The sequence below is a fragment of the Hippocampus zosterae genome, chromosome 2 (assembly GCF_025434085.1).
Source record: "Hippocampus zosterae strain Florida chromosome 2, ASM2543408v3, whole genome shotgun sequence".
Classification (NCBI taxonomy): domain Eukaryota; kingdom Metazoa; phylum Chordata; class Actinopteri; order Syngnathiformes; family Syngnathidae; genus Hippocampus; species Hippocampus zosterae.
This window is the reverse complement of record NC_067452.1, coordinates 19,587,808-19,614,492: the sequence shown is the minus strand read 5'-3', so window position 1 is coordinate 19,614,492 and position 26,685 is coordinate 19,587,808. Positions and strand designations below refer to the sequence as shown.

The following is a 26,685-nucleotide window of genomic DNA, read 5'->3' as shown; positions in this document are numbered from 1 at the left end:
GTATATATATTATGGAGCTTAACTCTACACTAATAATGTTATCACTACGGGGCCCCTAAAGTAACATGGAGAAGGAAAAAATAACCTTTGCGTTCCCTCGCCAAGGTTGGATTCCCTCGCAAAGTTTTTTTCCTCGCATGTCACTTTACGGGCTGCGTACTAATCCTCTTCCGTAAATGAACGATTGTCTTTTGATGTATCTGAATTTTTGTTCAGAAAAGTCTATTTGACCGTGTACTTTTTTATTTTATTGAATACAGATGTAATATAAAAGAACGATATAAAACATAGGTGTAAGCAGTCTAACTAGGTATTTTCAAATACTGTACACGAAAATATATTTGATCGTTTTTTTTAACCTTTATTGAACAAGTCAGAATACAATTCTCAGCAAACAGAAGACAAAACGAACGTGCTACCAATACATACATATTACAAACGAAGAAAAAAAAGAATGAAGCCAGGGGATTTTTAGACAAAAATTCCAAATAAGGAGCATTTGGCCAGAGTCTTAACAGCTTTTTTGTTTTTGGAATCCATAATAGAACTCAGGTACTGCTTTGTTTCTGCTTGAAAAATTGATATATTTGATCAGTGCATATTTCCGGTAACGATCTGATGACGTGTGCTTTGCACTCGCGTCACCTTCGGTGCATGCGCACTGACGTGGTAGCCGTGCTTTGCTGATGTGGACTAGTGGCTTTCCTTTTCTCTTTTCCCCGGGCCGCAGTCACCGAACAGCAGCGTTTCAGTAGAATTCTTCCATAGCAACTCTTAACTTCTCAACGCGTAAAGCCCCCAAAGCTACAATGATCCGGATAGCTGCCGCATTCCTCATTCTGTTGGTGGTTGCATGCTCGGGTAAGATAGATTAGAGCCGACTTGGGAGAGACATAGCTTTCCAAATGCCAAGAGGAGCTAGTTTGGTAATGAGCTTCGACTGGAACTCGATGTTTCAATGAAAATCCGTCTGAGCATTTATTTCACAGTCTTTATATCTGGTTTAGTGTTAATGCACTTGGTCCCATCTAATAAGGCAATTTAGAATACGAGTAGAGAACCGGATGGTACTTGTGAGGCAAAACTGTCCATCCAAGCTATGAGTACTACTACCGGTAGGTAGGTACATTATACATCACAAAACACGAGTTAACATCAAGCGCTCCACTAGTAGTACTAGGAGTGCATTCGTTTCAACTAGTACAGGTTTACCATAATAGAATAGTACTTGTTCTACTAGTATGCTGACTTGAGGACAAAGAGTATATTTGACCAGATATAAAGGTATTGGAATAAACACAAGATATGGAATATCGACGTTTCCAATTGGAAGTGGATGCTTGTTACTATGGCACCCGCTGTCAGATGTTGACATACACCATTCATACACTGTTTCCTGCGACAGGAGAGAGCTGCACGCAGCCGACCATTACCCCATCAGCCTACACCACTTCGGACGCTGTCATCTCCGCAGAGTCTGTGTTCATCGTGGAGCTTAGCTTGGTTTGTGCCAACGGAGCTCAGGTAAGTTCTCAAGGCAACATATGGAGATTTCACCAAGAAACGTCAAGTCTTGGTTAACCATTAACATAGGCTAACCATTGATAATTACTGCTTACCTTTGCTAACAGTCCCTGATGATTGCCAACCATTGCTAGTAGAAGCTATTGCTAACCATTAGTAACAATAACCACAGTTAACCATTGTGGCTCTTTGCAGAGCGTTACTCTGTATGCTGATGTGAATGGAAGACAGTTTCCTGTGACCAGAGGCCAGGATGTAGGCAAGTATCAGGTAGGCCTTGGAGACTTGACACGTTTTTAACATTCAATTCGATGTGATTTCTATAATGCCAATTGACTATGTGCACCAGGACGGTGACAGATTTCAGATTTTGCCATTTATCGTCTAATTATCTTCGTTATTTTCTTGTTCCATTCAAAATGAACAGACAGAAAAACTCTCACACTGTTTTTGCCAAGAAAACTAGGAAATATGATTTGAGGGATACGTTGTTGTTCCTTCGCACACTAAGGTCAGTAGTAGATGGATGGTCAATAGCAGATCAAATGGGATTCCTCATAGTTCAGAAGCCAGTGGTCATAATTAATGATATGGAAAGTGAGTTTACACCGTTCTCAACACAGCTGTATTTATAGAGCACTTTAAAACAGCCATCACTCTAGACAAAGTGGAGCAACTATCATATATACAACAATAAAGCAATAAATCAGTAACAACGTTAACGTATTCTTTTTCTTTTGTGCTCTCAAACTCTCAACACCAAAACGACTACTGGTTGTCCCAAGGTAGTCAGAATAAATACACTAACAACAATAAAATAGCTTATAGTAATACCGCTCGGTCTTAATTGACATTTCGTAAGTACTGTAGCCTACTCGCCATCTGAGAGCTGTATGTTTTTCCTTCTAATCAACTGTAACATGGCTTTTACTTGATCTTAGGTGTCCTGGAGTCTTCCTCACAAGCAGGCCAGTTCAGGAACTTACCAAGTCAAGTTCTTTGATGAGGAGTCCTACAGCGCACTGCGCAAGGTGAGCGCCAGATGCTAAGCTATTTGAGTCATTTAGCTTTTTTGTCTGGAATGAGAATTTATGGGTTTTGTAGGCGCAGAGAAACAATGAAGATGTAAACGCCATCCAGCCTCTATTCTCGGTCAACGTGGACCACAGGGTGAGTCTCGTGTCCCTGTAGTAAACTTATTTTCCCTCCACCAACATCTATATAAGCAGTGGGCAAACCTAAAATGTATGTCTAAAGTGTAGATCTCTCAAAACGTTATTGGGCTTTTGGGTAAAATTTAAGGATGAACCGAAAAAATGACTCTCACTTTTACAGGTGAACTTGAGTTGACTTCATGTAACACAGTTAAAGTTGCTCCTCAAAGAAAGTCAATAGGGGTGTTCACACGGCACACATTTGCTCCGACGCTACACCGATGTATTTTGTTGCGATATATTTTACACCAGAGCAAATTTTGTGTAGCGGTCACACGTACAAAGCCGCTGAGTGTGCAACGTCGGTGCTGCTCCACTTGCGATCACACGGCAGTTACTGCAGTGGAGCAAAACGCCAGAAAACAGCTGTCGTGTTGGTTCTTTTTAAAACTTATACACAACTCAAGCAACTACTGTACAAGCACGTCCTTCTCCTTCTCGGTCTCCGTGCCTTCAGCTCAAGAGTGACTGCCCCCGAAAACGTAAATTAACGATGACTTCAATGACACTCAGAAAAGCAAACACGTAATGTGGCAAACATAAAATCAAGAGAGGAAATCACTAAATAAATTCTATGGGGCGTGGGGGGTTGTAAACACACAACAAAGGAACAAACTACTAAAACAACTCCGAGACAGTCCAGACTCCTACAAAAGGAAAGATGACGTTTGGGGACTATCACCCCAATTCTATTATTCTATTATAGAATCAATTCTACATTCTAGTTGAGATGGTATAAACCCAGGAGGCGCTTGCTACTGTTACCAGTCATGTCTTGTGTCGTTATTAAACAAACGCACGATTGAAGTCCGACAGAGCACGAAAGCAATGCATTCTCGCCGTACGTAATGAACTCTTCTCGAGCATTTGCTCCAGAGCAAATTGGAGAGTTCACGCGTGCAAATTTACATCTGTGCTGCTCCGCAAACGAGCATTTGCTCTGGAGCAAATTTTTAAACCACCTCTCTGAGGTGGATCAAATTTGCTCCGGTGTAAGCCGTTTTCCGGGGCTACCCCGGAGCAAATGTTGCCGTGTGAACACCCCTAATGAGTCACACAGCTGTTCCGGAAAGCAAAATATATATATATATATATATATATATATATATATATATATATATTAGGGATGTGAATCTCAGCACTGAGGACGATTCGATACACATCTCGATGCACTACCAGCGATGCGAGACTTAAACGATACATGGAATTTTCTGGCGACACGATGCGATACGTTTCACCGTCTTCACGATGTGATGCGATGCGATACACATTTAGTTCAAATCAATCCGATACGATACAGTGCAATTTGTTGTGATATTGTGTGTGCAATTAAACATGATGCAAATACGCAAAGAAAAAAAGTTTTAAAAAAGATGGAATTCAGTATGGTATTGCAAAAAGTAGACCACTTTATTCCTTATAAACAGTAGAACGTGTAAAGCAACTTATTTAAGGCCTTTCACAATTGGGTTTTGTGCAAAGAAAACGTAAACAATTTGGCACCTGAGACTCACAGCTGTTGCTGTAGTGTAAACACAAACAGACTACTCACTGAGTGTCTTATATGAAATATCCATCTCCATAGGACAGAAAAAAATACAATTGAAACAATGTGGCAGTCACAGCCTCAAAGCTGCTGTGTGTATTGTAGCGTACACAGACCACTCTCACTGAGTGTCAAAATGAAATGCCCAAAAGAGTCATCCATATATAGTTTTTCCTTGCGTGGTCACAATGAGCTGCAAGGGGACCCCCAAAATAAGAGGCGATTTTTTTCTGATCCTGACCTGGTTTGCCAAGAGTTTCTCCGGTGTCCAACGAGGAACTGGGCGGGGAGGGGGCGGGAAACTTGTCGGTGATGTGGTGCCATCGTTTTAAGTGGTCTGCATATTTGTGGTGCTGCCGTTGTATGGCTTCGTCGTGCGACATTCTTTGCAAATTACGGAGCTTTTATCAATCTTTCCATCTTTCTTTTCGAAGCCGTAGTATTTCCAAACATAAGATCTGAATGTTGTGGAAGCATTAAATACAGTAGTTTCCTCGCTGCTGCTTGCGCGAACTTCCATAATGTTTGGCTAGTTGTGTACTGGACTGTATGTGACGCGCGGCTACCGTCCGTATTCAACACAAAACGCAAAGCAATGATGGTGCATTCATTGCGTCTAGGAAAGGGCAGATATGTGACGTTTAACATGAATAAAACGGCGCTTGAATCGGATTTTACCGATACCCACCAATGCATCGTGATGAATCTCGACCCGTCAATCGCGTCTTACCCAGTGAATGAGCCGATGCACGATGTATCGATTAATATTGATTATTTTCCACACCCTTAATATATATATATATATATATATATATATATATAGAGAGAGAGAGAGAGTTAAAGGGATTTTTTGACAGTACATTTTGTCCATGTTGTCATATGGCTGATGGATTGTGGCCGGCCATGGTCCGACTCCAGACTGATTGTGGAATCTTGCATAGCTTCTAGTGGTTTAACAAAAAAAAAAAAGAGGAAAGGAAAACAAGCCTGAATCGAATCACAAATGTATTTTGACTCATAAAGACGTGAGTGCATCGAATTGTCAATCTTTTAAATGAAAGTTAGCAGGGTGTTTACTGTGGTCGTGTCATTGTGACATCAGGGTGTGTGGAGCGGTCCGTGGGTTTCCACCGAGGTGGTGGCGGCCCTCTTGGGAATCCTACTCTACTACGTGGCCTTCAGCGCCAAGAACACCATCCAAGCGTAAACACCCACACTTGGATCTTTAGAGACTGAATACAGGCGCAAGTATCTGCTTTGGATTCATAGACGGTCAGCAGTCTGGAGGATTTTTTTTGTTTGTTTATTTTTCTATTCAGACTTTGTCTGTATGTGCTCTCAGATGGACTTTGTATCAGTTATTTTTCTTAATCTCAGGCTGCCACGCTGCACTGCTTGGTAAGCTGACATGTAAATCAATAAAGGAGTGCTTTTGGTCTTCCAGTCTACAGTAATTCATTTCTTCTCACTTTAAATACTACACTTGGATTGGCAGATATCCCATATGTATCAAATTTTATAATGGGATTTTTATTATTCTTGCATTTCATTTTGTTATCACTATATTCTGACATGCAGTGCTGTTCAAAATAATAGCACTGCAATGTGACTAACCAGAATATCCCTGGTTTTTAGTATATTTTATATTGTTACATGCCAGACAAGTTACCAGTCGGTTACCGATAGGTATTGCTCCCCTATTATCCTGATTTGGTCTATTTATTTTTGAACTTCCTTCCAATGAAATTTACTGCCAAACCAAGTCACAGGAATTGAAATGGCTTCTATCTCGTTGAAGTACAGAAGATGAGCGGTAGACCATGTAAGGAGTTCGAGATTGGAATCCCCACGCCAAAAACTAACCACATTAGTGTGCTATGAGAGGTCATCAGGCGTGCTGCGGAAAATTATCTAATTTCACTTCAATGGTCCCAAAATTATTAACTAGAGAAAAGGTTAATAATCAGCATTTCTATTAATACAGGATGCATGATCTCACCTGGATGCTTGACTTTTAAGTTTTTATTAAGAAATGAGTTGGTAAAAAATGGAAATGGCTTCCAGGTGACGTGCTCACGTCTCCGCCATAGTGTCACATAATCCAAGCTCACATGTTTCACAAAGGTTCTCCTCCAGGAACTGGCCCAGACAGCCATTAGTGCCACACATGCAGGGCACTTCCTGTTGGTCGGCCAACGAAACCGTACGTGCGTCGGAAGAATAGTCCCATGTCAGTTCAGTGCCTGCCTTCACCACACTAACACACAAACCCACACAGCGACTTTTTCAGGCCCCGCAATGTTCAGATTGCACTTGCATTGCTTGCTCTCTTCTTACCTGTTGGTGAAGAAGGCGATGATGGGGAAAGCGGGATCATGTGAGTCAGTGAAGACGTTCTGAATGAACAGGTTTGGCTGGCAACTGTGCTGCAGGAGATGAGAAAAGACAGAAATGGTCATTTTCAAAGGTGCTGTGTTCTTTTGGAAAAAGGGTCATGCTAGGAAGAAAAACATGAAAAAGAGGTCCCATGAGAAAGCCATTTAGACAATTACACCGTGGGTCCACTGCCATTTAACTGCTGCCAATTTATTTTCAAATACTGGATATATAATAATTATATCTGACAAGGATTAACAATCCATATAAGGTAATTATTTTTCCTGCCACTTGTATGTTTTATATACTAATTGTAGTACATTTAATGGTATATTCTATACAAAATATGTATTCTATGAAGAAATTGGGCAACAATATTAGAATATCGCCATTAATTTCATGCAATTTCAAAGAAAACGTTTTATTGGGAAATATAGGGTGCCAAAAAGCAAGGTTTTTTTAAAAACACTATTTACAAATGACCTCTGCTATTCATGGGAACAGCGACCAGGCCAGACTGCAAATAGTGATAATACATGTATAATTGACATCCATTGAAATGCATTTTGAGGATTATTTTTTACGTTATGTGTTGTGTTTATTATTTTACTTTATGTTAACTGTTTTGTAAAGCGCTTTGTTACAGCTGCCGCTGTTGTGAAAGCGCTATATAAATCAGCATGTATTGTATTACCTGTATATATATTCTTTTTTAAATTAATGAACTAATTATTCCGTAATATATTCAATATAAAAATTGGCATTGGCCACACAAAAATCCCTATGAGGTTGGGCCCTAGTTTGTGTTAGACTATTTACATAACATTTTGTTGTAGCTAAATGATTATACTGCAAGTCTTTTAGGTTTTTCCATCTTTGTCTTGTTTTGTTGGCGTTGTGGTCCACTTACATTGAGGAAGCGGCTCACGTTTCCCTCCTTTCTGGCGTCCAGCAAATAAATCTCCGAGTTGACGACCATCTTCAAGTTCTTTTCATTGCCTTTGACATCAGCATTGTTTGGTGACGCCAAAACTTTCTTCACCTTGTCTTTGTTTGGATTTGCGTTGACATCGGTGGGTCTCTGGATGACTGGAACATGCAGTGGTGGAGAAGTTGGGGGGTCAGGGTTTTCCAACAAGTTGCTCCCCTCCAGTACGGAGGGTGCCAGCCACTCTGTGACCACCTCCACCTCGTCATCCGATGGCAGGTCCACTCTAGTCAATTTCGGCGGCGGAGGCTCAACGGGTCGCTGGACCTTCTGCAGTATCACACCTGGAGATGTCAAAACATGTACTTTTACATTGAAGCATGGAAATTTAGATTCGGAAAGAAAAAAAATTTGGACCCCACGCGCAGAAATGTAATGCGCCTTTGAGCATCTGGGACTTAGCATCCCCGTCCAAACAACACATGATGGATAATGTGAAAGGCCATGAAAAATGGAAATAAAAATGGCAAAATCCCAAAGCGCACCATGTTTCTGACAAACAGCAGTAACATCGTGTTCACCTAGCCAAAGAGGTGTTGTGTCACCTGCATATATACACACAAAGGTCCCCGCATCCAAGTCATCAAGGCTGCGCACACCCCAGCCACAACGCTCAGTCCAAAAAACTTGAAGACGGACTCTGATTCCTCTCTGGACGAGACGATTCTGACAAAGAGCCCGATCGCAGCTGCACCACGGCCCGCACTCAAACAACCTGTTTTTAAAAAGAAGAGAAGGAAAGCCTTTACTGGCATTCATGTAGCTGATACAGGGCAACAAAACTGGGGTACAACTTGAATTAAAAAATGGTGTTAATACTACACTGTGTAAAAATGTAATAAGGGCAATACTAAAATATTTAGTGTTGGACTGCAAATAATTTGTTTTAATAATTTATTAATCTGTTGATAATTTTGTCGATTAATCAATGAATCGGGTTGAACAACCATTTTTAAATTTCTATCCCATTATTTAAAAACAGGACATTATTTCATTAATAGTGCAGAACAAAAATAATTCTGTTACTGGTTTGGTACCCAACATGTCAAAAAATAGGCAATAAGGTAGCAATCAAATGTTTTAATTGGATTTAGCAGTGTGCTATCGGAGAGGACAACAGAATTCTGAGAATATTTACTGCTGGGAATCAGAAATGTTCACTGATGGTCTTTGTATGGTCAACTCACCCGGACGTCACAGGGTGGGAGAGTCTCTGATAGTTGTAATGGTTGCCTGCCCCAGTCATGGCGATGCAGGCGCAGCGTTGTGCGTCCAAGCATCCATCTGTACACTCACAACAAGCGTCAAAAATGGGACCCCGGGTCAGGAAGCAGCCATGCGGCCAGCGCTCCTTCCTGTAGCGGAATTCAGATGGCCGGGAATCACCGGGCCCCACACACAGCTCCACTGGGGTTGGTTCGGATCCACGACTCAGGTCTATCTCAGGGGGCTGGCTGACTCGCAATGAATGAGGGTCAAATTGCACCACGTTGTTGAAGGAAAAATAGTCCAGCTGGAGGAAATAGCAAGATGGATCAGTTGAAAGTCTCTCAAGCAAAATAAGTTTTGGTGGCTCTTAGAAAAGGAGTTCCCGACCAAACATATTAATATACCGTGAGAAATTGTCCAATTTCAAACAATACTGCATATTCAAACATAAAAAAATCAACATCAAGGCAAAAGGGTAATTTGTACATTAGCAATAACAAAATAAGTTTTGTATGTGCTGATGAAAAAGGAGTGGGAAGAAGAAAACTTCCGATCCCCATCTCACATTTACATAACATGCCATACAACTTTCACTATCTGACAGCGTTACATTGGTCCAAAGTCTGAATAATGTACATAACATATAGTATTAACATTCGGAAACCGGATGTATATTAGACATAGTACGCTACCTATCTAAACGATAGCCAGCATAATTTAGAGTACAGTATACTTGGAGAATAATTACTACCAACAACGGTAATGGAAGTGGAATATTTACACTACATCACTACAGTAGAGGACCCAGCACTGACCCCTGGAGGACACAGAAGCAACACCAAGTTCATCCATTTTTACAAATTATGTTCATTCTGATAAGTACAACCGGCTATCCCTCTGATCTCGTATTTGTCCAGATTGAGTCAAAGTGAGTGATTGATTTTCCCATTTCATCTATCCCAAAATTATTATTAATTGACAATAATAGTATATTCCCACCTATACTAGCTACATAGTCACAGGCAGAGCAATAAAACGCTCTTCCACAACATAGCAGAAGTTGGCACAATAAAGTATGTGCAACGCTATGATAGAGGAAATATTATCAACTCGCAACCACCATTGCTGCGTGGATGTGCCATACAAAGGATCTGACCTGGAGTACATCGTAGCTTTCTGTGGCCAACAGGAAGCGCATCACATCCTCATAGTTACGAAGGCTGTGCCCACAGGGAGCTTTGTAAATGACAGCCCAATGGCTTTCATCTTCCTCGGCATCTTGGCCATCTTTCTGCTGAGCATCACTGGCCCCAGCCCCACTGGATAACATCAGTGGCCTGGCAACCATCCGCTTGAAACCACACAGCAGCGGGACCTTGAGAGGGTTCTGAGCCCAATACAGCAGGGTGGAGTTATGCGTGCCTTGTAAAGAAGGCAAGCACGTCTAGAAGGAGAAGAGCAGCTTCAGAACATGAAGTGAACGCTGGTCGTCAGCTTGACCTTACCTTGCAGCACACGTGCAGCTTACATGGCAGCTGAATGGGCAGCAGCTGATCATCAATGGCTGATGAAGGTGTGGGTGTGGGGCTGTGGTCGTCTGGCTTATAACCTGAGCAGGTAAACAAATTCAGGAGTTCATTTGAAATCATTAACCTTTACATACTGTTAATTTTTTTTCAAGCACACATGGTACATTCGGGGCAAAGAATATCCTTTTAATAATCGTCTATCAAATGATGAACTACAGAACATTTCAAAACTTATTCTAAGGCTATCTGATATTAATCAATGAACAATGACATCTAATTCTATGTTCCAGGGGAAAGGTAAAATGCTGTTTTGTCTTTGTTTTACACCACTTGTTTTGAGTAAAAACATCTACGGTACTATCAAATGTGTTGTTTATCATTTTGGAAAATCAAATCAAATGTTTGTCTGCTCAAAGCCGAAATGTCAGGTATGTCTTCTTCATTTCCTAATGGCTTTCTTTTTTTATAGCTCTTCCTCAAACAAAGCGATATTTTGTTCATTAATAAATGCTACACCTGTGCAAATGTGATTGGACTGTTTCAAGCTCCCCCTTGAATCCTGAAAATTATCTCGTAAAAAACACACATTCATGCTATGTCAAGTTTAATATTACCACCATTGTCACTAGTGATTCAAATCACACAGATTGATTTGAAATTGTTGTGTAACATTTTGTAGTGCCCATATGAAAGAATGACATTTTTAATATTTATATTTTGAGTAGGGGCAGCCTGGTGTTCCAGTGGTTAGCGCGTCGACCTCACAGTATAGAGGTCCTGGCTTAGATCTTCCTGTGTGGAGTTTGCATGTTTTCCCCATGCCTGTGTGGGTTTTCTAAGGGTTCTCCGGTTTCCTCCCACATTCCAAAAACATGCATAGCAGGGTGATTGAACATTCTAAATCGCAGGCGTCAAACTCCGGTCCTGGAGGGCCGCTCTCCTGCATGTTTTCCAAGTCTCACTGTTGCAACACACCTGATTCAAATGAACAGGTTCAATGTCAGGCTTTCACAGAGCTTGCTGATGATCTGGGCCACTGTCCTGCATGTTTTCCAAGTCTCTCAGTTTTAACACGCCTGATTCAAATGATCAGATCATCAGCAAGCTCTGCGGAAGCCTGACATTGAACCTGTTCATTTGAATCAGGTGTGTTGCAACAGGGAGACTTGGAAAACATGCAGGAGAGCGGCCCTCCAGGACCTGAGTTTGACACCGCAGCTCTAAATTGTCCCTAGTGTGAGTGTGACCGCGGTTGGTTGTTCGCTTGTGTGCCCTGCGATTGGCTGGCAACCGGTTCAGTGTGTCCCCCGCCTACTGCCCGAAGACAGCTGGGATAGGCTCCAGCACCCCCGTGATCCTTGTGAGGATAAAGCGGTTCAAAAAAATTGATGGATAGATGGATATATTTTGAGTACTGTAATTTGGGCCACTTTAGAAAAAGCCATCAAGTCTCATGGCGAAATAATGACATTTGTTGTATGTTCATTGCTTTTAAAAACGGTTGAAATTTGACATGAACAGTATGTAAGGATTCAGTGACATACCTGCACTAACAGCCACCTGAACCACCGGAGTGTCGATCATAGGAGACCGAGCTGTCAACCCCAGACAGTCGAACGACTTCAAAGCCTGGACACGTTCTAATGGATCAGATGCAAACATCAGTCAAGAAACTAAATGCCAGCAGAGATAAACAGATTGAGAAAACCTTTGTCGGTTGCCTCGTTGGTCCTCAGGACTTCTCTGAGATGATCCAGCCGTTTGAACATGACACTAAACACCTGATCCACATTCTCCTTGGCCCAGAAAACTTTGGCCCGATCTATGAAACACAGAAACGCGTATACTGTAAAAGTAGCTTTTCTTTTAACAAATCGGTCAAACCAAAGTCTTTCAGAACAGGTTAAAAAAAGGCTTACGTTTCAAACAAAACGTACATAACTGGTTATTTTCAACCAAGATCTCACCAACATCTTGACGATCGAACGAATCCCCCATCTGACCGAATTCCAGGCGAATAACTTAATTAATTTAAACACTAATAAAAGTCAATTTGCTTAGCTAAGTTAGGTTAGCAGGCACTCTTCGCCTGGGAAGCATTAGCTGCGACAATGATTACATCAATTAAAGTCAAATGCGAACATCGAGTAAAATAGCCGCGAAACTTATATTGCTATCTTTGCTTCAATGTAACGGTTTGACGGTAACATTGCTGCTTCAAAAATCATTCCTGTATATGATGGATTAGCATTCAGTTTCTTCTTCAAAAACAACACGCCGGCCTGCGAAATGTCGATAAAATGTTCCCTCCTTTTGTCTGGCAGGCATACCGTTTGGCGTTCGATGTCTTTTAGTATTGGACAAAACAAAACGTTTTTACACTCAATTTGGGAAAAGTGATATTTCTACACCAAGCCACTAAAGATAGATATAAATACAAAATCCATAATCGTAAAATAATTGTGTAACCCAACTTAAATACCCGCTTAGTGTCTAATTGTTTTCTTTTATTTGTCTCGCTATTATGTTATTTCAGGTATCTTATTTCATCTACACGAGTCTATTGTAGGATAGCTGTTCAAATAATACCACGTCTATAGAAATTGCGCAATTATCACGCGAATATCTTTTGCCTGCAAGGACAAAATGGTAATATAACTAAATTCATCGGCCACCGTAGCGACTGAAGTACTGTAGACACAATTTTCCCCGCGGTTCACGCATCTATCAACAAATGTAGTGATCGAGGTTGTCTACTGCTTAGTCTGGAGAATCTGTACTACGATGTTTGGTGTTATTTAGCACACAATTCTGTTAACAATCCTTCTCGTATATGAGTAGCTACTTCCGGTTTTCTTTTGTAACAAGTATACGCCAAGTTACGCAAGTTTTACTTGACGCAAAAGAAAGAGCGTCTATGAAAGGTAAGCAATTTAGACATTTATATATGTGATTACGCGTGACACACGTTTTTATTTAAACTCCATCCATCCTTTCTCTGTACCGCTTATCCTCACAAGGGCCGTCGAATGTATAAAATATTTATAACAAATGAAAAATGTGTACTTAGTCAAATTTTTCAAAAAAGAATTTGAACTCACAATTTAAGACTAACAAAAATGCATGTTTTCGTTAATTTAACACAGCACAGAACATTATTTTTCATTGAATTAATGAGAGTGAGCAGTTTCCCAAGAAAAGGTATTAGAGATTATATATTTGACGATACCTGAATTTCGAAAAATGTGAAAGCTGTGCTCACTTTTGTGAAATACTGTAAACGTATTTATGGCCTGGATTCAGCACTATGCAGGAGTGGGTCTCCACCTGTACTCACTGAAATAAACCCATCTGCAGAAAGATGTTCTTCTAAAAAATGTTAGATAGGAATTGATGTATTTTATAGTCCATTTACTGTCAGAGAACAGTTGACCGCTTCTGACTCTGCTGTTATGATGAATGAAGTTCTGAAAGAGTTGCATTGTGGTAGATGACTACGGTGTGGCGGTCAGTCAGTGAGGCATTATGGGCAATGTGTGCCGCCGACGCCATGTCCATGCCCGTTCACTGGTACTATAACATCCATGACATCAAGAGGGATTTTGGAGGGTGGATATCTGGCTTCAATTCACCCAGAATCAAACACCCCAGCAGCATCCTCAGTCTGTCCAACACCAGTGAGGATCGGTCTTCTTTTTTTCAAGTGTTTATTGCCGATTTTCTTCAAAAATATGATTAATTGTGATGTGTGTTGTGATGAAGCTGGCAGTGGCCGCACTTCCTGGTCATCTGCTGCCAACCAAGTGGAGGTGGTGGGTAACATCATCCTTCATGACAAACTGAGCTTGTGGAAATCTCCCAGTAGCTCCGTCCACTATCACCAAGGTACTGTCTGTTTGTCGCACATAATTCTGGGTGGTAAAAGCCCAAGCATTTGCCTATGGCATCACACTAAACAAAGCCTGATATGTTCTTTGGCCAAAGCTGAGCCGAAGGGGAACTAGCTAGAGTACTGATTTTGACCTCTTCTCTGCCAGTGCAGTTTGAACTGTCTGACCTCACAGTCAAAAATAGGGGAGATGAACACACACAATAACGCTGACCTGACGTGACGGAAATAGTTAACGAGATTATTGAATAACTGGCTCAGACTTTTGATGTGTTGAAGAATTGATGCTTGCTACTAAGCAAACCATGTTTTGCTAATGCCTTCCACAAACCCAGTGGTGGAGGTTTGGTTCCCACCCTGTCCATTAAGCAGCGGCAACTCGGGATGGAACAACTACACATATTTTGTAGTCGACCCCAGGTGATGAAAGTTGAGTTGATCTAATTATGTGATGACATGAATTATTCATTCATTCATTCATTCATTCATTCATTCATCTTCCGAGCCACTTGATCCTCACTAGGGTCGCGGGGGGTGCTGGAGCCTATCCCAGCTGTCTTCGGGCAGTAGGCGGGGGACACCCTGAATCGGTTGCCAGCCAATCGCAGGACATGAATTATGATCATACATATTTTATCAACTTGCTGTGCACACTTGCAAACACTTGCTTGCGCACTCACTTCTCCGCCATCCCCAGTTGCACAGGACCCACCCCTTGACTCGCTCATCCAATCGCCAGTTTAGGATCGCGGGAGTCAATTACCTTTCTACTAGCCGGAAGTATCCCCCTTGTTGTTTACAAACATTGTGAATTGGTCTATGGCTTCCATATTTGTATAATTATGAGTTCGCTCCTAAATCCCGCTTGTGTGGTATCTTACAGGTCTGAAGGCAGGTAACAACACGCTGAATGTCCTATGCGCCCTCCGAGCCGCTCACACACTGGCCAGCGCTGATTTTGCTGACATCTCGCATCCTGATGCCCGAGCCGCTGTCCTCGCAGACTACGTTCATTTCTTGACCACACCTGGGAGCCACGGCGACACCTACGCCGAGTCCTACCATCGATCCTTCTTTTCTGAATGGCAGGACAGAAGGCCGACTTCGAGGCAGGAGGTACAAAATCTGCTCTCTGGGCTTTTCTGAGCTGGGGCAGAAGGCACAGACAACACATTGGACTATTCACCAGTCAATTGGAGGGCAGCTGAAAATGACAGAGAATGACTTCATCAGCTATGTAAATCGTCACACTAGCAATGTTCCTAAACCTTCGTTCTCTTCTATGAAGATTCTAAGGTTTGCAGAGGAGCGCTCCAAGAAGAAGCTGCAGTCACTCCCAGACAGCCAGTTGGATGCAATCGGGTGCCTTACCATGAGCCTTCCCTTTGTTCTGCTGTCAGCCTCAACCAATGAGGAGCAAGCTGTGAGTATCACATTCATGGGAAGAAAGCACCACATTGTCACACGTACATCTGAGGGGCAAAAGCGCCGATGATACGGCCAGTTAACAAACCTTCAGCGGTAGTCATTTGCATTCTGTTCCGCTGGAAGAAGTACCCTGGCGTCTCTTGTTTACAAACATGAACTCTCTACAGAACATGACTTGACGCTTGGATTTTCTTTCGTGACCTCTGATTCACCAGGTCTGTGCGGCGGTTGAATTTGTGAAGCTTTCCCACCCCCACCTACATGTGCCTGAATATGTAGCCATCTACAGCAGGGCACTTCACGCTGTGCTGGGGGGTGCCGGCGTCCGTCCGCAGGCGGAGCTCGCCCTCAGGAAGCTGGGAGTGTGGGACACCTCCGAGAAGTTCAGTCGGCAAGCCGCAAGGTGTGCACCTACAACCGCACGACACATTTCTGTGTGTTATTGCCTCACACCTCGACGCCCGGCTTGCATTTCACGTGATGATTTGAATTCCAGCACATTTGTTATTTTGTTTAGGTTTCCGGAGGGGTCTGAAGAACGACTGCAAGTCCATCAGAGTGCTGTCAGCAGCCTCGGCCTGGCTTGCTACACAAAAGGTGCCGTTGAACCACTGTTGATTATTTTCTTCATGTCTTTCTTTTTGTAATTTGTGAATTTTTGGGGGACCCCCCAGGAGCTCTTTCCAGCATGTTTTACCTTGCTCACCAGTTTCATGATGACCCTACATCAGGAATCCTGGCCAACACCAACTGCGGAGGTCTGAAATCAAGATTTCGAGTCATTTTGACCAACTTGAATGCGATCTAACTGGCTGAATCGCATTCTGACAATTATATGATGAGATTCACGTAGTTCCATGAGTAAATAGATGTAATTCCTGCTCATTTTCAGGAGAGAACTGTAACCGAGGAGCTGCACTGGGGGCCCTGCTGGGAGCGGGAGGATCGTACAGCAAGTCCACCATCCCACAGGACTGGAAGGACCAATTAAGGGACGCTCAAGACTATATGCCAGACATACTCAAATGTTTGCAGTACTGACAACCTCCAGTATGACACCAATCCAAAGAAACCAAGACAGCAGTTGAGTTTGCCCATACCCATTTCATCTTCTGTTTTACAAAAGTAAGGATCTGATTAGACTCTTTAATTGAAATTTGATTTGACTGGAAGCACTGCAAACAGACATTCTCATTGAAGTCCTGAGTGAATTAAAAAAAGGTCAATAATTAATGATACAGCATTTTGTTTGTGTCTCCGATCCCATTGACTGAATAGTTGATGCAGTGACCAAAACAGATTTGAGAAAAACTGCTGGCTCCAAAGTCCAAAGAGACAAAACCAACAAAGCAGAGCCGTATTTGGGCAGTTTACGCATGGCAATGTTCACGTGTTTCCAAGTCCATTTGTGACCTTTGTCCTGATCAGAATAAAAATGGCGACAACAAGCAGACACACTAAGCCGCTCTTCTTTCTCGGGCTTCTCTTGGCATCTATCCCAGCATGCAATGGGCTCCCTGAAGGTCAGTCCTCCGCGTTCTCAACCAGTTCAACTCTCATTCATCTTTGTCCAGTTCTGATCCTTGATCGAAAAACATGGTTGAATCTTAAGTTCGAGATCATGTTGGTGTTCGACGGCGTAGTGTTGGATGCAACATTTGTGACGTTGGCATTAGCTAACAACATTCTTTCCACGGATGAGCACAAGGTGTACCTCGCCTCTCACCTGAGGTCACTTCTGATCCTGCTTGCTTTTAACCTGAAAGGAGATAAGCACAACAGTAAATAACATGGTTGTTTAGCAGAGGTGCGGTGTTTCAGTCAGAAGATTCGGAACACATCTCAAATCTTACCGCACAATTTTAGGACATGGCTAGACTTGACTCTGACTCGGTCATTCTGAAACTCAATTTATACTTGAAACACATGACTCAATAGGCCTTGCCTGTTTATGTTTAAAACATATTTCTGAGGTCATTTGTTTTGTTTGTGAAAGAAGTGTTATTTTCAACCCAGCATTATGTTAGAACATGGAGTGCAGAGGTCACCTCACGAAGCAAGTACCGTATCGGCGAGGGAATTTTATTACCGTTGGATTCAATGATTAGGATTCAGATCACGATGAAGACAGAATGGCAACATGGAAGAGTTGCAATTGAAAGAGAAGAAACTAATCACCGATGGCATCTAACTCCACAGCTGGTCAAACATGAAGTAAAGTTCATGTCAGGTGTGCATTTTGAATTAAGATGACAAGTAATAATAGCCCATGACAGAGACTGGGTTGGGACCATTCAAAAATGTCAAATGTAAATGCACAGCAAGCGAATGCATGTTTGAGCAACGTGTCTTATCCATCCATCCATTTTCTGATCGCGGCGGGGGGACACCCTGAATCGGTTGCCAAGCCAATCGCAGGGCACACAGAAACGAACAACCATTCGCGCCCACATTCACACCTCGGGATAATTTCGAGTGAAAAATGAATCTGCCATGCATGTTTTGGGAATTTGGGAGGAAACCGCAGTACCCGCAGAAAACCCACACAGGCACGGGGAGAACATGCAAACTCCACACAGGATGGCCGCAGCGATAATCGATCCCTGCACCTCTGCACTGTGAGGTCGACGCGCGAACCAATCGACACCGGGCCGCCCCAAAGTGTGAAAATATATCTTGTGACTGCACGATTGCATGACTTGACGTACTACTTGCTAAATCCAAGTCACGACTGACTTGGTTGACATTCAGTGGGGACTCCAATTGACTTGCTTGCATTTTCCCTCAGTACCAATTGATCAAGACTTTATTTATGACTCGTACGTATGTGACTTACGCCACCTCCGAAGGACAGCATCGAGGTTCTTGAATGGATTCAAGAAAAGTGTCTTTCAAGTGTTTCTGGCCTGCTGCCACTATCCCGCGTGGTAAATCTTTGTTTGAAACAGGCATGTTTTTGGGGAGACCCGCCGCAAGCGTTTTCCTCCATCGAACCCGTCGAGCAAATTACTTCTGGGAGGAGCTAAAACAAGGCAACCTGGAGCGGGAATGTCTTGAAGAGAAATGCTCATATGAGGAAGCTAAGGAAATTTTTGCCCTGCCGCAGCAACTGGTAAGTGTATGACCGTAAGAAGGTGCTTTTGTCCAATTGCCCATGTTTTCACTCATGTACACACTTGCTTTGCAGGAGGTTTTCTGGAGAATGTACACGGGTAAGTCTGTATGAATGTCGCTAGCAAGGCTGCTTTTGAGAAGCTTCCTGATTTGTGTGTGTGTGTGTTTCTAGCCGAGGATCACTGCCTGTCATCTCCCTGTAAGAATGGCGGCACTTGCACTCGCAAGGTCAACACCTTTGTCTGCCAGTGTACGTCTGGATTCCATGGCTCGACTTGTGACAAAGGCAAGGCCCGCGTGGCACCGGCATGATTACTTCGTGACGGACATTATGCACATCTATATATATATTGCGCGTCGTCCCGCACGCGGTCTGTCCTTCCGTCTGTCCCTTTTCAAAACGTACCTACTTCACCGCGCCGCCACTGCGCCGCTCAGGCAGTGGCTCACTACGATCGCGCGGGCATCTTAGCGAAAAAATGTTGTCTACCCACAAGCATTGCAATGAAATTGTTAGTTATTTAGTAGAGCTAAACATCTCTTTATTTTCGCGATAAGCAATGAAGATGAACAAAAAGTTGAACCAAGCAACAACACTTTTGTGGGCCGAAGGCCCACCTTACCAGCCTTCCGCAGGAACTAGCTGATGAGCCGCCCGGAGGGCGGCAAACCAGCTAGTGTATGATATGAGACGGATCGATTTCGTTGTAGCGCGCCTGATCTCCAACGGATGTCGCTATCGGAATGGAGGATGTGAACATTTCTGCAAAGAGTTTCCCAACCGGACGCATACTTGTTTCTGCGCGACGGGATACCGTTTGGATCAGGACAACAGTACCTGTAGTCCCCAAGGTCAGAGCAGATTCTTAACGTTGCTTTAAGGTCATTGGAGATCGGGGCTATAAGTTGGCCGGCGCCATGTGCTCTGTCCTAGTCCCCGTCCCATGTGGACGACCACTGGTCCACTTTGGCCCGAGAGTCGTCAACGGAGAGATTTGTCCCAAAGGACATTGTCCCTGGCAGGTGAGATTAATTCTTCAGGTCCTGACAACCTTATAGAGGTTCGGACAAATGAATTATGATAAAAATAACGACTTGCTCTTCAGGCTCTCTTGACTGAGAATCACCAACAAATCTGCGGTGGCATCGTTCTATCCGATCAGTGGATACTGACAGCTGCTCACTGCGTGTGGAAGAAACAAAACAGCATCTTACATGTCGTCGTGGGTAAGACGATCAATGGAAGAACTAAGCTTGGAGCCCCTCGCTCACAAAATGTCACCTTTTTTTGCCTGTCTTTGCTTCTCTGAAGGCGAGCATGACCTTGAGACGGATGAAAAGACGGAACAGAAGCGCAGAGTGTCAAAAGTCCTGATCCACCGTGGTTATAACCACTCGAGCTATGACAGCGACCTGGCCATGCTGAAGCTCCACCGTCCCATCAAACTGGGACTCTACGTCGTCCCCATTTGTCTTCCGGCTAAGAACAGCTCGTTCATCCGCACGCTGGCGGCCATCCGACACAACACAGTGTCAGGGTGGGGTCGTCTGTCGCTGCACGGTTCCACGGCAAGATTGCTCCAGCGCCTGGCACTACCACGGGTCCCGCTGCAGGAGTGTCGCCTGCATACCAAACTCAACATCACCCGAAACATGCTCTGTGCCGGCCTACAAAGGGGAGGCCAGGATGCATGCAAGGGTGACAGCGGTGGCCCTCTGGTGACTCGCTACAAGAAAACTTGGTTTTTGAGCGGTGTGGTGAGCTGGGGCAACGGCTGCGCTGACAACAACATGTACGGCATTTACACCAAAGTCAGCAACTTCCTCGACTGGATCCAACATCAAATGACCAGATGGTAAAGCAAGAAGACTGGAATTTGCCAACTGACAACTTGATAATTGCTTTCCACTGGTGACTTTTGTTTCAATAAACCAAATAAACAAACATCTTTTCTCTGCTGGTCGTCAATTTTTTTGCGCTATTTTTGTCTAGCTAAAAAAAAAATGATAAAAGGTTTATAGTGGTGGGAGTTCAGTGCCAGGAAAGCATTAGCGTAAACGCGATCAGGCACACTGACCTACATTGAACAACCGGGTTGAAATCAAATATTTGTCCAGTGAAATTGCATTCATTGATCTCCAACAGTACATTTTCTTCATGTTGCAGCATTTCCCTTTGGGACAGGGTCATGTTTACCACTATGTTACATCACTTTTTTTTAAAAACAAACATTTGGGAACTAAGGACACAAACTGTTCAAGCCTTTTAGTTGGAATTCTTTCCCATTTTTGCTTGATGTACAACTTCGGCTGTTCAACAGTCTCCATTGTCGTATTTTACGCTTCATAACACATTTTCAATGAGAGACAGGTCTGGACTGCAGGCAGGCCAGTCTAGTACATGCACTCTTTTAGTACGAAGCCACATTGCTGTAAAATGTGCAGAATGTGGTTTGGCATTGTCTTGCTGAAGTAAGCAGTGGTGTCCGTGAAAACGACGGTTGGATAGCAGCATATGTTTGTCCACAACCTGTCACCATTAATGGTGCCTTCACAGATGTGTAAGTTACCCATGTCATTGGCACTAAGACTACTAAACCTCATAGATGCAGGCTTTTCAATTTTGCTTACATAACAGTACGGACGGTTATTTTCCTCTTTGGCCGAGAGAGACCCCCCCCCCCCTCTCCCCGCCCGTGCTGCCCGCTTTTAAAACACGTCTTAAAACTCACTTTTATTCTTTGGCTTTTGACTCAGCCTGAGACATGATTTTTAGTTTGACTGTTTTTGTGTTTTCTATTCTTTTCATTCTTCATTTATTGTTTGTTGTTGAATGAATTATTTTTGCTCCATTTTCCAACACTTTGCACACAGAGGCGGTTGTCTTTAAGTGCTCTATAGAGTTGCGTTGAGTTGAGAGGTCTGATTGAGAAAGATTGTGACTTGACACAGCAACAAAAAGCCTTGTGTTTTCCCCAAATTTCCTTTTGAAAACTACCGGTATGTTTTCACCCACCGAGTCACTGTTGTCATTGAATGATTGGTCAAATCGACAGCTGGCCGAAATGAAGCCTCCATTTTTAATAGATTGATAGACTGTGGCAAAGAGGCATTAAACACTTACCAGCAGAGGGCATGCAGAAAGTTCTCTCAGCCACATAAAGGAGGTGGAGACTTCTCATCAGGCTCATCAGCATTTGACCAGTGCTGGGGTTAAAGGACTTTAGCCTCATACAGAATAACCAGCGTTCCCATGGCGTCAACAACGCGCTCGTGTATCTTTGTAAGCGTGCTCATCGTCTTTAGCTCGCCATCATTGGCATCAGGTCAGAGAAGGAGAACATAAGGAACCATGAGTATAATCATGTCATGTCGTGTGATGTTGATGCAGCCAGCCCCCGAAGAGGTAGCCACTTCCACTTTTCAAACCTGTAGTTTGCTTGCTTCTCAGTCTTCCGAGATCCAGATGAGGCGCACAATGTCCTGGTGCGCACCAGGAGATTCAACTCGGGCTGGCTGGAGGAGTTGCAGAAGGGTGATCTGAAGAGGGAGTGTCTGGAGGAGAAGTGCTCATATGAGGAAGCTCGTGAGGTGTTTGAGCACCAAGAGGCCACGGTTGGCATGTCCTGCTCATTTTGCACCAACTTCAGATTCATCTCCAACTTGATGTTAATTCAGTGATCAATCGCTTTGTGTTTCCTCAGGACGAATTCTGGAAGACATACAGCAGTAAGCAGAATAAATCATTTTTGAGCTACTTGAAAATGTTGAAACAAGATCCTTTTCGAACTATTTGTTGTGACGACAACTGTTTTAGAGGTAGAAAATGCACGAGAATGATGCCCAAATCATTTGTTTGTTTGGTCAGAATGAAAAACGGAGATAATATGCATGCTTGTTCAGTGTCCAATTACTGTACTCATAAATCACAACCAAAACAATGGTGATACACAGCGCTGTTTTTAGCACGACTGTGAATAATTGTACAAAGGTTTACATTTACTACGCTGCCATTATGTCCATAGGAGTCGAATTATTTTTCATACAAACATTCCCATTGGATGGCGTCGTTCCTTTGAAGCAAACCGGCATGTTGCACAGCATTTTCTCGTTTGTACTTATTATGCGCAAGTGATTTCATCAAGTGGCATCCCACAGTTCCAGACAGCTGTGAGTCGAGTCCCTGCTTGAACGGGGGAAGCTGTTTAGTCCTGCCGGCGTCTTACAACTGCTTGTGCCCACCGCCCTTCAGTGGCCTCAACTGCGAGCTTGGTAAGGTTACCACACATGTGTCTTTTATAAAGATAACTTAAATCCTATTGTGTTTTGTAGACGACCATGACCGGCCAGAGACATGTTTGCTCGAAAATGGAGGCTGCGAGCACTTCTGTGATGAAGACGAGAGAGGAGAAAGAGTCAACTGCTCATGCGCAGATGGATACATTCTGAATGCTGATGGCCAGAGCTGCATGCCCAAAGGTGACCTTCGAATTATTGGTAGGGGTTAGGTTTGTTGTGATGATGTTTAAAAAAATATGATCACACACGTAGGACATTTCATAATGTTTTTAAACAATAAGTGGTGGATACTTCCAGGAGGCAGAGCGCAATGAAACCATAACCAACGCTCCGTGTTCTGTGGTTACTCCGCCAGATATATGGCAAAAGGCTTTATTTTATTTTTTCATTTCCTCAGTTGTTACAAAGGGGGAAAAAAAATCTAAATTAATTCACCGTGCTTACGGTAGTTGGACTACTGGATTAAAAAAAGAAAATTGCCAGTTGACATCGTAACACCTTCTGAAGGGACAGACTCGAAACCAAACCACCTCAATTGTGGGGTTTGTTGAAGGCATTTGCTCCCGGGTATGTATAAAATGTTTTGGGGTGACTTTGAGATAGAGCACCTACCGTTCAGTAGCTTCACAGGTTCTGAGTTCAACAGCCAAAGAACCAAAAACCAAAAGAACCACTAAAGTATAGGCTAGAGTCATTTACAAATGATGCTAGTATGCTAGCAAGGTTACCAAGGTTCAGGGTTATTGGCTAACACCCGTTAGTTGGCTATTGCCATCTTCTGAATTATCTCCAGAAATCCAGTGTTTGTGTTCACCTCGTCTGGCTTCCCACCACAACTACCGGTATTTTTGAATCAGGTGACCGGCTGAAATGTAAATTACAGCTGCTGTGTAGTCTCCCTTTCAGGCAACTTGCTTCGCTTCACATCTTTTTAACTGACATTTTACCCTCGTTCTTTGTTTCGGTCAAATGACATGGAAGGGCTTGTTTGCTAGTGATGCCAACGTTAAAATACATATTTCCCTTGCCTCAGACTTGATAGCGTGTGGCATGACCCCAGTTCTTCAAGATCCAAACAAAGCCAAAGAGCTTGACCCTCGTGCTCGGATTGTGGGTGGACAAGAGTGTCCCAAAGGCGAATGTCCCTGGCAGGTACTGTAAAAAACGTCTCAGCCTCAGAGTCCGCCGCACAGAGGTCTTTGCTTCTTGTCGGTATGGTGCACTTAAATGTGTTTCATGTCGCTTCGTGTAGGTGTTGCTGCTTTATCACGGCAAAGGTTTCTGTGGCGGGATAATCATTAAACCCATGTGGATCCTCACGGCATCTCACTGCCTTGAAGATACTGACGTCCAGTTTTTAAATGTTGTTGCAGGTATAAGTCACTGAACGTGTTCTTGTCTCTGGCTACGAATCTGTTGCATCATCGTTATGAATGCACCCCGGTTCACGTTCATCCATGTAGCGGCTGCCCCACTTTTTTGTGCCAAGATCTCAACTGTGGTCGACATTTCCTTTCTGTGAACATGTGTCATCATTTGCGCAAGTTAACCAAAGTAATGAAGCTAATTTGACAAAGTAAAAGCCGAAAGTTCCAGATATCCCTTTTCAAATCGACAGACTTAAGTGAAATAAATGAAGGTGTGCGCCACTGTACTCAAGTACAGATGCCTGTTAAACCTAATTCAGTACAGTGACAAAGAATTTGTTCTCGGTCCCTGATCTCACCACAGTGTCCCAAGTGATGTTTATACTGCTCTCTATTTGCTTTCAAATTGGCAGGCGAGCATAACACCATGGTGGAGGAGGGAACAGAGCAGGTCATCCAGGTGGCTCAAATCCTCATGCACGAGCGCTACGAAAAGAAGACGGCTGACAACGACATTGCCCTGCTGCGATTGGCCTCGCCCGTGGTTTACACGCCATACGCCGTACCGGCCTGCCTGCCCACAAAGTCCTTGGCTGAGCGCGACCTGTGGGCCATCAGCATCCACACGGTGAGCGGCTGGGGGCGACGAGCCGAAAACGGCCCCACCTCACATCTGCTGCGCCGCCTCAGGGTGCCTCGCATACGTACACAACAGTGCATCCAGGAGAGTGGCGTGCAGCTGACTGAAAACATGTTTTGCGCCGGATACCTTACGGGCCGGGAGGACTCGTGTAAAGGTGACAGCGGCGGGCCCTTGGTGACGCAGTACAAGAAGACCACATTCCTGCTGGGCATCGTGAGCTGGGGCAAGGGCTGTGCCCGGCCAGGCCACTACGGCATCTACGCACGCGTCTCCAACTACCTGCAGTGGATACACAACCACACGGCGACACCAGTACAGCTCACAAACGACACGCAACTTCCACCGCACAACCTCACCACCTGAGTGCTCACTTACCAATCGTCATCCACCCTCTTGAGCTCTCAACTTTATAATTTGGTACATTTATTATACCCAAAAACAATTGGCCTGTTTCGTGAGTTGTGTTCACTTTTGGATCTTTCTTCTCACCTATTTGCATTTTTTTTTCTTCTCCTGAAATGCTCTAAGATACCACAAGGTGGCAGTTTTTGGAACAGCATATGCAGTATCTGTTGCTGCAACGCACCCCACCTCAAAAATATGTAAATGGTTTATCAAATGGCATAATAAAAAAAATCTTTTGCACTTGTATGGGGAATTTGCATCCCCCTTCGATCGACAAGAAGTGTTTTTAATGATGATAATAAATGTTGAAGTGAGAGGTTGTCTATGACAAGGAAATTGGACATCTTTGTATTTGAGAGAGTAAATAAAAGTTGAGAGAAAGTGATTGGGAGTGTCCTAGCTACATGCATGTTGTGGCTCCAATGAGCCATAGAAGGTCAAATTGGTGGCATCATCGCACACCTGTTGATATTTAAAGACAGGTTCAAGAGATTCTACTCACAGCCTAGTCTCAGACTAGCAATTTTAAAAAGTGTGAATTTGGTCAGGTCGCAATACTGGTTATGTCACGCATCGCCACAAAGAACAAAAGACTTGTGATGATGTCAAACATGTTTGATATTGTCTGTAGAATCAATATTTGGAAGAGACGGATCTAAAACCGCTGAGATGAACACCTCACACTAAACGATGTAGATGACAGGAGACCAACGTTCCCTCTAAGCTGCGCAACTGTGCAACTGCGCACTGGTCACACACTCCACAGTGAACGCACTGCAAATGAATTAGCTGTATAACTTTTTTCTGTGTCATTTTGTTGTGTAATTCAGTGAGTGACAGTTGTCCAGTCAATCATACGATACGATGCAATGACGCTATGCAGCCGATCACGGCACTGACGGTACTTGCGCATGTTCTCTGCTCCAACAGAGAACATGCGCAACAACAACAACAACGATGCGGCAGCGATAAGTGACGCTAACCCTTTATCACAGTGAAGCGAGCGGGCATGGAGTGTGATACGTTGACTCCCCAAACCAAAACAAAAATGAACTCCGCTTCTTTTAAGGTGGAATGGCAGTCGGAGTATGTGCAAATAAAAGAACAAGCAGTGAAATTAGGGCAGATCTTTTCTTTTTCGAGTGAGAAAGGTC

General features: G+C 43.5%; 5 protein-coding genes across 9 annotated transcripts; 4 read left to right on the top strand and 1 right to left on the bottom strand.

The window, feature by feature from the left end:
• Nucleotides 1-659: 659 nt before the first annotated feature.
• On the top strand, nt 660-5,727 carry ssr4 (signal sequence receptor, delta). Its single transcript, XM_052057497.1, has 6 exons — nt 660-861; nt 1,406-1,524; nt 1,720-1,794; nt 2,466-2,555; nt 2,629-2,694; nt 5,387-5,727. Exons 1-6 carry the CDS (start codon nt 810-812, stop codon nt 5,489-5,491), a joined length of 507 nt encoding a protein of 168 aa, XP_051913457.1. The 5' UTR covers nt 660-809; the 3' UTR covers nt 5,492-5,727.
• setdb2 (SET domain bifurcated histone lysine methyltransferase 2) lies at nt 5,518-12,703 on the bottom strand. 5 transcript variants are annotated; one of them, XM_052057444.1, is made up of 10 exons: nt 12,329-12,703; nt 12,095-12,208; nt 11,931-12,026; nt 10,363-10,466; nt 10,014-10,301; nt 8,836-9,161; nt 8,194-8,363; nt 7,571-7,932; nt 6,622-6,710; nt 5,518-6,465 (listed from the first exon to the last, which is right to left on the bottom strand). In XM_052057444.1, exons 1-10 carry the CDS (start codon nt 12,357-12,359, stop codon nt 6,225-6,227), a joined length of 1,821 nt encoding a protein of 606 aa, XP_051913404.1. In that variant the 5' UTR covers nt 12,360-12,703; the 3' UTR covers nt 5,518-6,224. The 5 variants fall into 5 exon arrangements, with proteins under 5 accessions (XP_051913404.1, XP_051913403.1, XP_051913407.1 ...); XM_052057443.1 differs by having other exon boundaries at nt 12,354-12,702; XM_052057447.1 differs by having other exon boundaries at nt 6,292-6,465; nt 6,622-6,705; nt 12,354-12,701.
• A 337-nt stretch (nt 12,704-13,040) lies between these two features.
• Nucleotides 13,041-17,156, top strand: LOC127595742 (uncharacterized). Its single transcript, XM_052057486.1, has 9 exons — nt 13,041-13,310; nt 13,877-14,063; nt 14,149-14,271; nt 15,159-15,391; nt 15,564-15,698; nt 15,919-16,106; nt 16,221-16,300; nt 16,378-16,461; nt 16,596-17,156. Exons 2-9 carry the CDS (start codon nt 13,877-13,879, stop codon nt 16,742-16,744), a joined length of 1,179 nt encoding a protein of 392 aa, XP_051913446.1. The 5' UTR covers nt 13,041-13,310; the 3' UTR covers nt 16,745-17,156.
• Nucleotides 17,129-20,775, top strand: f7l (coagulation factor VII, like). The gene is made up of 8 exons (XM_052057503.1): nt 17,129-17,226; nt 18,652-18,815; nt 18,891-18,915; nt 18,990-19,103; nt 19,529-19,669; nt 19,752-19,840; nt 19,924-20,044; nt 20,130-20,775. The coding sequence occupies exons 1-8, from the start codon at nt 17,139-17,141 to the stop codon at nt 20,675-20,677; spliced, it is 1,290 nt and encodes a 429-aa protein (XP_051913463.1). The 5' UTR covers nt 17,129-17,138; the 3' UTR covers nt 20,678-20,775.
• A 1,202-nt stretch (nt 20,776-21,977) lies between these two features.
• Nucleotides 21,978-25,867, top strand: f7 (coagulation factor VII). The gene is made up of 8 exons (XM_052057480.1): nt 21,978-22,143; nt 22,269-22,432; nt 22,522-22,546; nt 22,976-23,089; nt 23,150-23,296; nt 24,150-24,268; nt 24,369-24,489; nt 24,897-25,867. Exons 1-8 carry the CDS (start codon nt 22,071-22,073, stop codon nt 25,487-25,489), a joined length of 1,356 nt encoding a protein of 451 aa, XP_051913440.1. The 5' UTR covers nt 21,978-22,070; the 3' UTR covers nt 25,490-25,867.
• Nucleotides 25,868-26,685: the final 818 nt, after the last annotated feature.